Source organism: Dicentrarchus labrax, unplaced genomic scaffold (assembly GCF_905237075.1).
Source record: "Dicentrarchus labrax unplaced genomic scaffold, dlabrax2021, whole genome shotgun sequence".
In the NCBI taxonomy this organism is placed as follows: Eukaryota; Metazoa; Chordata; class Actinopteri; family Moronidae; genus Dicentrarchus; species Dicentrarchus labrax.
In genome coordinates, this window is record NW_026136853.1 from 816,707 (window position 1) to 830,090 (window position 13,384).

The following is a 13,384-nucleotide window of genomic DNA, read 5'->3' on the forward strand; positions in this document are numbered from 1 at the left end:
GTTGAGTCTATTAATGAGATAAATGCGTTACTGAGGCTGTCATTGTTAATATCCACAGGAATATTAAAATCACCTACAATAATTACTTTATCTGATTTAAGGACTAAACTTGATAAAAACTCAGAGAATTCAGATATAAAATCAGAGTACGGTCCAGGAGCGCGGTACACTATGAAATAGAACTGGCTGCAGTGTTTTCCAGTTTGGGTGAGAAAGACTAAGAACAAGGCTTTCAAATGAAATATAATTTATTTTAGGTTTAGGGTCCATTAAAACGCTTGAATCATATATGGCTGCTACTCCACCTCCTCGGCCTGTGCCTTGAGGAATGTGAGTATTAATATGACTGGGGGGGGGGGTGGATTCATTTAGGCTAACATACTCCTCGTGGGACAACCAGGTCTCAGTAAGACAAAGTAAATCAATATCATAGTCTGATATTAATTCATTCACTAAAACAGCTTTAGAGGACAGAGACCTGATATTTAACAGCCCACATTTCATTCTCTTATTTTGTGCTACTGAGGAGTTAGTTTTAATTTTTATTAGGTTTTTAATTTTAACTCCTCTTGTTTTTGTTTCTTTAAATAATTTAGGTGGTCGGGGGACAGACACAGTCTCTATGGGGTTTTGGGTGGGTGACTGTTCTAAAGAAAGAGCAGAGAAGTGTGTAAGACAGCAGCTCTGCTTCCTGGTCCCAACTCTGGACTGTCAGGTTTTAGAAATAAACTAAGCCATGTTGCTAGATAAGAGAGCCGCTCCATCCAAAGTGGGATGGATGCCGTCTCTCCTAATCAGACCAGGTTTTCCCCAAAAAGGCTGCCAATTATCTTTGAAGCCCACATCGTTTGCTGGACACCACCTCAACAGCCAGCGGTGGAATGACGACATGCGGCTATACATGTCATCACTGGTCACATTGGGCAGGGGTCCAGAGAAAACTACGGAGTCCGACATAGTTTTGGCATAGTTACACACCGACACCACATTCATTTTGGTGACCTCCAATGTGGATAACAATCTTACTATAATTACGTTTATCTTTAGCCAGCAGTTTTAAATAGGATTCAATGTTGCCTGCTCTGGCCCCAGGGATACATTTAACTATGGCCGCTGGCTTCGCTAACTTCACGTTTCTGACTGTGGAGCTGCCAATAATCAGAGTTGGTTCCTCAGCGGGTGTGTCGCTGAGTGGGGAAAATTTATTAGAAATTATATGAATGGGTTGGTGGTGAACTGTGGGCTTCTGCGTTTTATTCTTCCTCCGTTCAGTCACCCAGCCTCCCTGTTTTCCCAGCTGCTCGGGAACTACTGTGGGAACTACCGGGGGAACTACCGGGGGAACTACCGGAGGACGGCTAGCAGAAGCTACCTTCGGTCGGCCCGCACCGGCTACTGGGGGCTGGCTAACTATAGCGGCTAAAGATAACTGTGGTGCGGTACCGTTCCTCTAACTCACTAAGCCTCGCCTCCAGCGCAGTAAATAAACTACACTTAATACACGTACCATTATCAATAAAGGAGGCAGAGGAATAACTGAACATCTGACACACTGAGCAGGACAGAGGAGAGGGAGAGGAAGAAGCCATAGCTAACTGCTAATGCTAATGAAGCAAGCGTCAGTGAAAACCTTTGAAAATAGCGAAAAGTCGCTAAAAGGAGAAACTCCGAGTGCTTAGGTAGAACTAGTCTACGTTTACTCGTTAAGCTGGAAAATAACCGCTGTAACGAGTAAAACAAATTTAGATTTAGCGTTCACTGACAGAGCTACAGCACCAAACAGTGTACAGAGCAGGAAGTGAACCAGAAATGAGTCAGTACGCTTACCGTAGCACGTCACATCAATTCATGCTCAACCAGATCATGCTCCTTTGAGGTTTATCCTCTGAGGAGGTAAATCTGACCAGGTGCTTGCAAATCAATTTGTGGTCTGTTTGTTTTCAAAAAATAAGGACAATTAAAGGTGAAATGTTGACAGTTTATTTAATAATGAAGCTAGGAAAAACATCAAATAAATTATATAAAGTTGGCAGTAACATTTCTTTCTTTTTTTCTACAATGAAGAAACAACCAAAAACTTATAAAGTGTTCAATAATTTATACTAAAAATACTCACAGCTCATTAACTGACACTTTTAATCACAGTTTGTTTAAACTTCACTGTTGAGTGTCTTTGGCTTTCTTCTGATCGAAATCTCTGCCAGGAATGCAAAACATGTTATCAACATTCAACTTATTTCATAATAACACATAATAGATATAATATAATATATAATTATATTATTATTAATAATAATAATAATAATAATAATAATAATGATAATGTTTGGCTCCAGCAGCCAGTTGAACATGTTTTTTTCAAGTATCTCTACATCAGAGATTTTAACACAGGTTAAACCTTCAGTAAACAGTGGAACATATCAGAATGATCCTCTCACATTAGACTGCTCATCTCCAGCACCTCTGTGATTGTGGTTTGTTTCTCAGTGGATTTGTTATCTATGAAGTTTTAAAAAACGTTTTTAATTTAGCTTCCACTGCTGAAATACAGCTCTATGAGAGCTGACAATACGTCACATAGTTTGTTCTTGCCACATGAACATCCAATGAGTCGGATTGTACACTTCTTCTGTGTGCACCACTTGAGCCATGTTTTAACCAAACACAGTCAAACACTGTTGAAAACTGTACTTAACCCACCTAGCTGTACCTAAACCATAGATCTGGTTTGTGTTTCGACTGTAGACAGTACTCTTTATGTAGGTAGGGTAGGTACTGGGGCTTTAGGACTAATCCTCTTTACTTTTCCAGTATCTGGTAAACAGTGAGACTTTTCTTGGTCTTGTAATATATACTGTATGTTTGCCAGACTGACAACTTACCGCTAACTTTTTTCCTCCTCAATGCTCCATTCACTGTTACTTTTCTAATGCTCACTCTCTCTGACTCGCTCAACCACACACACATTATGCAAGCTATGTTTGAGGAAAGGCTACAAGACAAAAGACTGTTGCAAGAAACCAGAGAAAAAATGAATGGTATAAATGGGCTATCCTGCACAACTTTTGCTAAATGAAACACAAAAATAACTAACCCTATTCCAATATGTAACAAACTGAACTGGACTGGATCGGGGTGGGGTGGGCATGACTACTTAAGTAGTACAGCAGATTATAGTTGATCTGTGATCTGTATAGACGTCCCCCCTCAATTTGGCATTGTATGTGAACTGCAGAAAAGATTAAACCACCATAGTATAAAGTACAGTTGTTATTTTTTAAAGTAATAATTGCCTAAATGTTGATGGAGGGCTGGATCGAAAAGACCGACAAGCTGTTTTACACTGAAGTGCAATGATTGGAAGAATGACTGATTTAAAAACCATTGCTTGGTTAAATCCTGTAGGCTGGGACTTTGTCAGTGGTGTAACTGGGAAACTGGAAATGCTTGTTGTCGTTGAAATTGATCATTAGATTGTGATGTTTCAGTAATGTCTGCAGCCTTCCCCTCAATACTCAGCTCCACTCACTGAATCAGCTTCAGTCTCAGTCTGTCTGTGACAGACTATTACTCATGACCTGTAACTAATCAGTGAGTGCTGTGAGTTTTGTGACCCATTGCACTCCTAGACTGCTTGGTTGAAACACGGCTTTAGAAGCTCTGGCCTGCCCACCGGTAACATATGCACCCTCTGCATAGAAAATTATGAAAATTATCTTCATATGAGTCTGTCTTCTAACTCCAGACTCAACTACTCAGAATCAGGATCAATAAACACCTTTTCTTCTCCCTAACCCTAACTCAGGGAACCCAGAGGTCACTGCCAGAGTTTAATCAGCAGATCACCTTATAGTTTGGACAAACACGTCCATGTCCTCACAGTTTGGTTCAATTCCTATAAGGAGCTGTTGAGTTCAACCAACTCATGGTCGATTCAGGAAACAGGTTCATACTGCAGAAGCTTATGAAGGAACAGTTGAAGACACAAACTGGTCGAGTGACATCATAATACACTGTGAGGGAGAGGCTTCAACCAACCAGAGCACTGGTGTGGACAGCTGGGTCTATGTCTTCAAGCATCCCGAGGCAGATACAATACTGCTCTCTGCCAGTACTGGCTCAGCACCAGGAACTACACTGGTACAGTTGTACTAAACTGAGAGGGCATGGATGCATTATCCAGTATCCTGATTAAACACAAGCATGCATTAATCAACTATTGTGCTATTGTGACTGTTCAGATGAGAATATTAGTGAGTAGTGAGAATCAGCAGATGAAGATGAGCCGTTAAATAACTAGTATAAAGTTGCCACTTCAGGATAAATTCCTTATACTTGCATAAAGTGGATACTGATCTACACAGGTATGCAAATGTGTTCCAGTAAATATCTTTATAATTCAAATCCATTAAATTCATTCAGAAATTAGTTGGCTCATCTCCAGTTATTCATGTAGGGCAAAAGTTGACCTTTTTGACCGCTAAGTACTGTTTATAACTCAACTGAGCATGAATACAGCTACATTTATTTTTGCACTTTATAGATAACAGATCCACTTATAAATGAACCTCCACTTTCTAGAGACAACCTGACCCCTCCTTTTCTATAAGAAGAGACAAAAAGACAAAGCACACATATAAATGTCGACAGGTTACGTGTTGCATAGTATTGTCAGGCCATTCCAATGTGGAAAAAAGTCTCTCCCAATAAGAAACACAATGCTTCATCACTAAACATAAATACTTTATCTTTACTGGGAAAGTGCTGAACTGATGTTTTTCCTGCAGGAAACAGGAAGTGTTTCTAAAGTCTTTACAAATGTTTACGAGCAGCCACACTCCTCCACGATCATGTTCTGGATGTCTTTCTTGATGATCTTCTGCTCTTCGTTGTAGTAGAGCATCGACATTGCACGTAGCCTTGTCGGTACACAGCACGACTTGATGTTTTGAAATGGACTGTAACCCCTCATACGATAATGATTGATGACTGCTGAATGGAAGGAGAGTGATGAGCCGCTGATGCTCGCCATATGGTTCGGACAGTCGCCCTCACAGTAGTTGGCATGGTAACCGGATGGAGCGATAATCCAGTCGTTCCAGCCAATGTCTCTGAAGTTCACGTAAAACTGTCGTTTGCAGCAGACGTTTATTTTCCCGTCACACTCCAGACCTCGTTTGACTCTTCGTTGAGTCGCCTCCTCTCGAGCGCGCAGCACCACCATGAGGAACGGTCGGTGAGACTGATCTCGGCCTCCAGCTCGCTCTGCCTTGGCTGGCACCAGAATGGGCGAGGCTCCAGCCTCTGCACACATCAGGCAGGAAACCCGCAGCCTGAGCGAGCTGCGGCCACCATCAAGCAGAGTCTGAATGCTCTGAGAGACAGCGAGGGTGTGCCAGCCGCTGCGGCGAGTGTCCACCATCTTCTCTGAGACACACTCCTCCTCCTCCTCCTCTTTATTGTGATCTTCTTGATGAAGCTGCAGGAGCTGCAGCATCACTTTACCTTTCACTCGGTTTCCCTTCGACACCTTCAAGAAGATCCAGACATTCGCCTCCTCTACCACCGACAAGCTGTCACCCTCCTCCGAAATGGCAAACGTCACGGTGTTCAGAGAGTCACCTGTAGCAGAGAGCACAATAGCATGTTAGCAGGAATTAGCCACTTCCATCAATATAAACAGTGTTGGTAAACATTTACATTAATGCCATTAATGTGGATCAGTAAAAACAAAGACATCCCCTAACAGAAGGTCTCTACTGGTCTTTGTCTTGATTTCATCTGCTGAAAATTATTTTTTTATCAGGTTCTACTGTCATTATTTGTCTTCAGTGAAGTTATTAGTATGAAACAAAGTCAGACCTGATAAAAAACTATAAAGATCTTCAGGATTTAAGCTTTCAGTCATGAGAATAATAACATAATAATAATACTAAAATGTTTAATAAATGTTTGTGGAAACAGTTTGAAGACCGTTTTTTTTTTACCCGGTTTTCTTCTGAAGTGAATAATTATCAACATAAAGACACTGTGACCCTGCTGTCTGAACTGCCCCCCTTCGGTTTTTGTCTTTCTGTCAATTGAATGAATGAACACAGAAAATGTCATTAATAATAAAAGCTTGAATGGAAGCCGCTGCCTCTAAATATACTCAATATGAGCAGAGACACTAAAAAAAGAAAAGGCCTGGTTTCAGGGAATGCTGTTAACAAGCCCCCCCCCCCACACACACACACACACACAGACTTTGTCTCTGCTGCAGAATAATTACTGAGGCCCAGATTTGTCTGAATGAGGAGATTATTTACGGCCTGAGACCACTCGGTATGCCCCCCCCCATTACTGTCCTCTAATTCTGAGCCTTTGAGGGACATTTTTAATTAAAGATTCCTCTCAAAGAGGACTATTTATAGCACAAAGACATTCTGTACATTTATGTAAGCAAACAAATGACAAGACAATGTGATCTGTCACGAGCTGGTTCACGTTCACAGAGAACTTCACCAATATATTTAATAACTGAATTGAAGAAATTATTTTTGTTGCGCTTGAGTTCAAATGAAACGTTTGATTCATTAGACCGTAACTGACCCAATAGAATAGTATTAGACTTTAGCTTGCTTATGTCCAAACATGTAATCGGTTCTGTAAATGACTTCATATATTAGGAATAGTTTGACCTCCTTCAGTGTGTCTAGACTTCAAACTTCCCTTCAGTATTTATTATTGATCAGAGTTAACACCCAGAGGTCAGGCTGTCCTCCAATATGATCTTAAATCAGATTTAATCTGATCAAAACTTCCATCTTATTCTATTGATAGTTCTCAATTTAAAAGGTCTTAAAGCACGGCCTGACAGTGCCCGTAGTACTCGGGTCTGGTCTCGGACATGGCCGTTGGTCTAGCCAAATATTCTAGATGGTATTGAGTCAATGTTTTTTTTCCTGCAGTAACTTCCTCCTTCAAAATAAAAACATTGATGAAACAGTTTGTTCAGAAAACAGGTATTGGTTTAATTCAAAATCCATTGAGAATAGGCATTGACATTGGCCGCCTGCTAACCAAGGGTTACTTGGTGGGCTAACAACATTGCTTGCAATCATATTTCTGGTAGCGAAAACTCATCTCATGGGCAAAAGCATCCATTTTACTGGTCTTTTTTTTATTACAAGTTTTTATTGGTTTTCAACAGAAACACAAGTTATAAATTTTGCCATCATGTATTTTACCGGTCTTGACTTACTCTCACTTGGACTCAATCTTGACATAGGCTCGAGCCTCTTTGGACATGGTGTTGACTTGGTGTTGAATAGTACTGGTCTTGGACTTGTCTTGGACTAGATGAAAGGGTTTGTTTTGCTTTACTACTGAAGAGGAGACTGTACTGATCTGTAATAAGTCAACTAACTGTAGAATTTATGTCTGATCGTTTTTTGTTTGACGTTCAGTTTGGGGTTCAACCTAATTCAACTTTGGTCAGAACCTCATCCAGCAAGATGCTGCAATTTAATTACACTTAACTGGTAGACGACTTTGTACACTATATTTCTACTGTTTATCTCAAGATCATCACAATAATTTTTTTTATATTTGTCTCTGTAAAAAAAAAAAGATTCTTTTTAATCTCTGTGCAGTGTTTCTAAACCCTGAGACACACTGGAAAAACACTCAGAGCCCTGAGAAAGAATTCAGTCTGTAGTTTTACACTGAGAATAACTTTTCTACTTAAATCATTTTGGGTGTTACCGAGAAGACAAAGCTTACTGAGTCTTTCTTCGTCCTTTTACGTGTTGTCTTCACTGATATAAATTTGCTTAATCAAGTAGAGAAGAAATCACACAGCTGCAACTACCAATCAGTACTCGGTGTTAAACCAGCAGGTTCATTTATGATGCTGTAAACCACAAACACACAAATATACATCCAGCTGCAGTGTATCTAAGTATGACTGGATAAATCAATGAATGACGCAACAGAGCTTAAACTTTTATCTTCCTTTTTTCCTTGCTTTTCTTGGTCTGTGCAGCTCCTAATTTCATCTGTGTGTAATTCATCACCAGATTTACAATGTGACGGAAAATAGAGAAAATAGAACTAAAAGACAGACTTCGTTCAGAGTGAGTGGAATTAATATACAATCAGTCAGTGTGGCTGCTGATAAATCCTTACTGTGGAAATCTTTAAACAAACTTTGAACTTTTTCCGTGCAGCTGATGGTCATTAAACCTCAGTAGAAGGGGAGCCCATTGACTTTATGAGAGGAGATATACAGATAGTATCTAGGCAGGAACAGGTTTATCAGGCTGTATGTAGATGAACAGCTCTGACAGGTTCATGTGTGTTTTACCCAAAATCTGTCTTGGCAGGAGAGTGTAACTATGTAACTCTATGACTGTAAATGTGCAACTCTGTGACTATAAATGTGCACCTCTGTAACTTTAATTCTGTCTGTTAATGTGCAACTCTGTAACTCTGTAACTGTCAATGTGCAACTCTGTAACTCTGTGACTGTAAATGTGCAACTCTATAACTTTGTGACTCTAACTCTGAATGTAAATGTGCAACTATAAATACAACTATAAATATGTAACTCTGTAATTCTGTAACTGTACATTTAAGTCTGCGCTGCTATGCACGCTGGTGAAACTGAAACTTAAACTGACGTTTCTGACTGACTCACCTGGCTCTGCAAAGGTGATGATTTCAGATGGTGGTTCAGGTGGTGTGGGGGCCCCGGGACCCTGGCCCTCCTCCTGGATCTCTATACTGCCATCTTCTGCCACGCGGCCAACATGCAGCTTCTTGATGGCGTTGAGCAGCGCAGCGCGTGGGACCGGCTGCGTCAAGTTGGGCCGAGCACTCAGGTGCAGCATGTTGAGAATGTGACGCTTCACTGCCTCCACCATGTCAGTCTGTCCTCCTGACAAGGACGAGTTCCTTCTCATCTGAGACAAAGAGCAGGATGGACAGTCTGAGGACAGCGGCCCCTCCTGGAGCTGAGATGCCACATATACCTCTGGAGCTGGAGAGACTGTTGGAGAGGCGTCAACAAGAAGACTGGTGGCCATGAAGAAGAACATGACAAACAGAGAGGACATGATGGGTTCTGGCTGAAACTGTTCCAGTAGAATCAGTATATTTGGTAGAGACGGTAGAGTCGGTCTGTCTCTGCAGGGCAGGCACTCAGTAGTGAACAGTTCAATATCCTTCAGATTAAGTCCCCACAGTCTCTCTGGTGTCTTTTGAGGAGATCCAACAGAAAGTAAAAGTTCTCACTGAGGAGCAGGTTGGTGTTCTTGTCCTCAGTCTGGTCTTTGAATCTGGTCCCAATAAGCTTCAGGTCTAGTCCTGATATATCTGGTCCTGATGGTTATAGTCCTCCGTGGTCCTGATGGTTTGGTGGTCTGAGCTGAATGAACACTGTGTGCAGGGTCACTCTACTCTCCCTCTCTGTTCTGTTACTGTAATTATACCTCTCTCTGTTTAATCCCTCCCTCCATCCACAGAGGTATTTCCCTCTGAGTCACACACACACACACTCACACACACACACACACACACACACACACACACTGTGAGTAGTCTCTGAGAATATCTCAGGACTGTTTGTGGTGTTTCCTCCTGAATCAACGTCACGACAGAAGAGGAGGAGGAAGAAGGGAAGAGGAGGAAGAGAGAGTGTCCCTGATTCATTCATACCACACACACACACACACACACACACACACACACACACACAAACATACTGATGACTCAGCGCAGCGTCATCATCACCTCACGTGGAGGAGAAAGTTGGTCGGTGTGAAATAAATTTTTAGACTTTGTTGTTATAATCAGAGAGCTGCACACAGCAGATGGAGCACGCTCAGAACAGACTGTCACACACTGTGACATCAGCACGCCCTCTGCTGGTGGGAGTCAGGTGTTACAGCATCCTCCTCACCTGAGCCTGTCCTCTGACTCACATTTGGTCTTCCTGTCTGTCCCCGTAACATGAAGCTGCAAACTGGTTCCCATAAAACGCTCCAATTAATTCAGAACGCTGCAGCACAAGTACTGACAGGAACTAGAAAAAGAGATCACATCTCTCCTGTACTAGCTTCTCTGCATTGGCTCCCTGTAAAATGTAGAATAGAATTTAAAATCCTCCTCCTCACCTATAAAGCTCTTCATGGTCAGGCCCCTTCATATCTTAAAGAGCTCATAGAACCCTATTACCCCTCTAGAACACTACGTTCTTTGAATGCTGGGCTACTTGTGGTTCCTATAGTCTCTAAAAGTAGAACAGGAGCCAGAGCCTTCAGTTACCAAGCTCCTCTCCTATGGAACCAGCTTCCAGTTGTGGTTCGGGAGGCAGACACCCTCACCACATTTAAGAGTAGGCTTAAGACATTCCTCTTTGATAAAGCTTATAGTTAGGGCTGGATCAGGTGAGTCCTGAACCATCCCTTAGTTCTGCTGCTATAGGCCTAGACTATCGGGGGATTTCCCATGGTGCACTGAGCTCCTCCCTTCCTCTCTCTTTCTGCACTCATTCATGTCTCATTAATGCATGTTACTAAATTCACTTCTTCCCTGGAGTTCTTGTGCTTTCTCGTCTCGCAGGTTCTTGTCGATCCTGGTGGAGCCTCCTGCCATGGTCCTGCTAGATTGCCATTTCCAATACTGCTGTTGCTGTGCACCTGTCTGTCTCTCTCTCACTCTCTCTCTCTCTCTCTCTCTGCCTCTCTCTCTCTCTCACCCCAACTGGTTGAGACAGACGACCACCCACCTAGAGCCGGAGGATCTGTCCTAGGTTTCTGCCTTTTAACAGGCAGTTTTTCCTTGCCCTTGTCGCCAAGTGCTTGCTCATGGTGGTACTGTTGGGTCTCTGTAATTAATGTTTTAAAGAGTTCGGTCTAGACCTGCTCTATTTGAAAAGTGTCCTGAGATAACTTCTGTTATGAATTGGCGCTATACAAATAAAATTGAATTGAATTGAATTGAATTGAATTATGACAAAATGCTGCAGTCAGACTGCAGGGGCCCTTCCAGATGTTTATGGAAATACAAGATGAAATAATTTATGAATTTATATAAATTCAGTTGTTTTCTTCATAGTAACTACATTTAAACTACTTTGAACCGTTTTTTTATCTTGACCTCTCAGTATTTGTTGTTTAATTGTGTTTGTATTCCTTTCCTTCAGACTCTACACAAAAGACCCATCACATCTTTTTATCACTATGGTCCTTGTCTCTGGAACAGCCTTCCTGAGGACCTGAGGGCAGCACAGAGTGTTGACACATATAATAGTAAACTCAAGACTTACCTTTTTAGTCTGACTTTATTTGATTTTTATTTACTTTTGACTTTCTATTTACACCGATCAGCCATAATATTATGAGCACTGACAGGTGAAGTGAAAATCTCAGTGGGGTGAATATATCAGGCAGTAAGTGAACATTTTGTCCTCAGAGTTGATGTGTTAGAAGCAAAAAGAAGACGATATTAAAACATAGGAGACTAGCACCGTGGTATAATTAGCAAACCTGCCAATTAAAGCAAAAAGCATGGAAATTTGAAAGGAAATGGTGTTCTTCCAAACTATTAGAATCACGTTCAATCTGGCAAGATAGTCTTAAAATATATAGAAAGGCCCTCCGTAATGCCAGAGCAGCCTATTATTCAGCACAAATAGAAGAAAATAAGAACAACCCCAGGTTCCTCTTCAGCACTGTAGCCAGGCTGACAGAGAGTCACAGCTCTATTGAGCCATGTATCCCCATAAGCCTCAGCAGTAACGACTTTATGAGCTTCTTTTATGATAAAATTATTACTATTAGAGACAAAATGAATCACCAACTGCCCTCAACAGTTAACACTGTCAATAGAACTGTAAACACAGTTATATATTTAGGCTGCTTTTCTACAATCAATCTGCATCAGTTAACTTCAATTATTTCTTAATAATTTCTCATCCTTAGTCTGCCCCTTTCAGTGGATGTAATCAATCTTTATTTATTTCCAGGCTCTGTACCACAGTCCTTTAAAGTAGCTGTAATTAAATCCCTTCTTAAAAAGTCCACTCTCGACCCAGGGGTTTTAGCCAACTATAGACCGATTTCTAACCTCCCCTTCCTCTCTAAGATTCTGGAGAAAGTAGTCGCCAAGCAGTTGTGTGACTTTCTAGATATCAATAGCTTATTTGAGGATTTTCAGTCAGGATTTAGAGTTCATCACAACACAGAGACAGATCTGGTTAAAGTTAATAATGACCTTTTAATTGCTTCTGTTTTGTTAGATCTTAGTGCTGTCTTTGACATCATTGACCATCATATTCTATTACAGAGACTTGAGCATCTAATTGGCATTAAAGGAACTGCACTAAGCTAGTTAAAGTCCTATTTACCAGATCATTCTCAGTTTGTACATGTTAACGATGAATCCTCAATAAACACTATTCAATTATTCAATTCAATTTTATTTGTATAACACCAATTCATAACAGAAGTTATCTCAGGACACTTGTCAAAGAGAGCAGGTCTAGACCGAACTCCTTATAACATTATTTACAGAGACCCAAGGGTTCCCACCATGAACAAGACCTTAGAGACAGCCGCAAGGAAGCTGGTTCCACAGGAAAGGAGCTTGGTAACTCTAAAGTCAGTCTGATCCAATGGATCCAACGGATTGGACCACACAGGAGCTACTAAAGCTCAAATTGCTGAAAAAGTTAATGCTGGTTCTGACAGAAAGGTGTCAGAACACACAATGCATCGCAGTTTGTTGCGTATCGGGCTGCATAACATTATGACTACCAGCAAGTACAGAGACAAGTCCATTGTATAAAGCAATTAAAAGGCTGTTAGTATCTTTCACCAGTGCTGTCTTTGTGCTGTGATGAACTCTAAGTCCTGACTGAAAGTCCTCAAGATAAGATAATAAGATGTAAGATGTACCTTGATTGATTAAAGTAGCTGTAATTAAACCCCTTCTTAAAAAGCCCACTCTTGACCCAGGGGTTTTAGCCAACTATAGACCAATCTCTAACCTCCCCTTCCTCTCTAAGATTCTGGAGAAAGTAGTCGCTAAAGAGTTGTGTGACTTTTTACATAACAATAGTTTATTTGAGGATTTTCAGTCAGGATTTAGAGTTCATCACAGCACAGAGACAGCTCTGGTTAAAGTTAATAATGACCTTTTGATTGCTTCTGACAATGGACTTGTCCCTGTACTTGTATTATTGGATCTTAGTGCTGCGTTTGACACCATTGACCATAATATCCTTTTACAGAGACTTGAGCATCAAATTGGCATTAAAGGAACCACACTAAGCTGGTTTAAGTCATATTTATCAGATCATTCGCAGTTTGTATGTGTTAACGATGAATCCTCCATAAAT

The 13,384-nt window shown here is 41.1% G+C and overlaps 1 protein-coding gene across 1 annotated transcript; it reads right to left on the reverse strand.

Moving 5' to 3' along the window:
- Window positions 1–2,006: 2,006 nt before the first annotated feature.
- Window positions 2,007–9,458, reverse strand: inhbab (inhibin subunit beta Ab). Its single transcript, XM_051394484.1, has 2 exons — window positions 8,681–9,458; window positions 2,007–5,622 (listed from the first exon to the last, which is right to left on the reverse strand). The coding sequence occupies exons 1-2, from the start codon at window positions 9,096–9,098 to the stop codon at window positions 4,823–4,825; spliced, it is 1,218 nt and encodes a 405-aa protein (XP_051250444.1). The 5' UTR covers window positions 9,099–9,458; the 3' UTR covers window positions 2,007–4,822.
- Window positions 9,459–13,384: the final 3,926 nt, after the last annotated feature.

Bases quoted from the DNA above. Each gene is read 5' to 3' on its own strand.
- inhbab (XM_051394484.1), bottom strand. From the start codon at position 9,098: ATGTCCTCTCTGTTTGTCATGTTCTTCTTCATGGCCACCAGTCTTCTT. The intron at 5,623-8,680 runs GTGAGTCAGTCA...TCTCTGCTACAG, and splicing joins CATCACCTTTGCAGAGCCAG to GTGACTCTCTGAACACCGTG.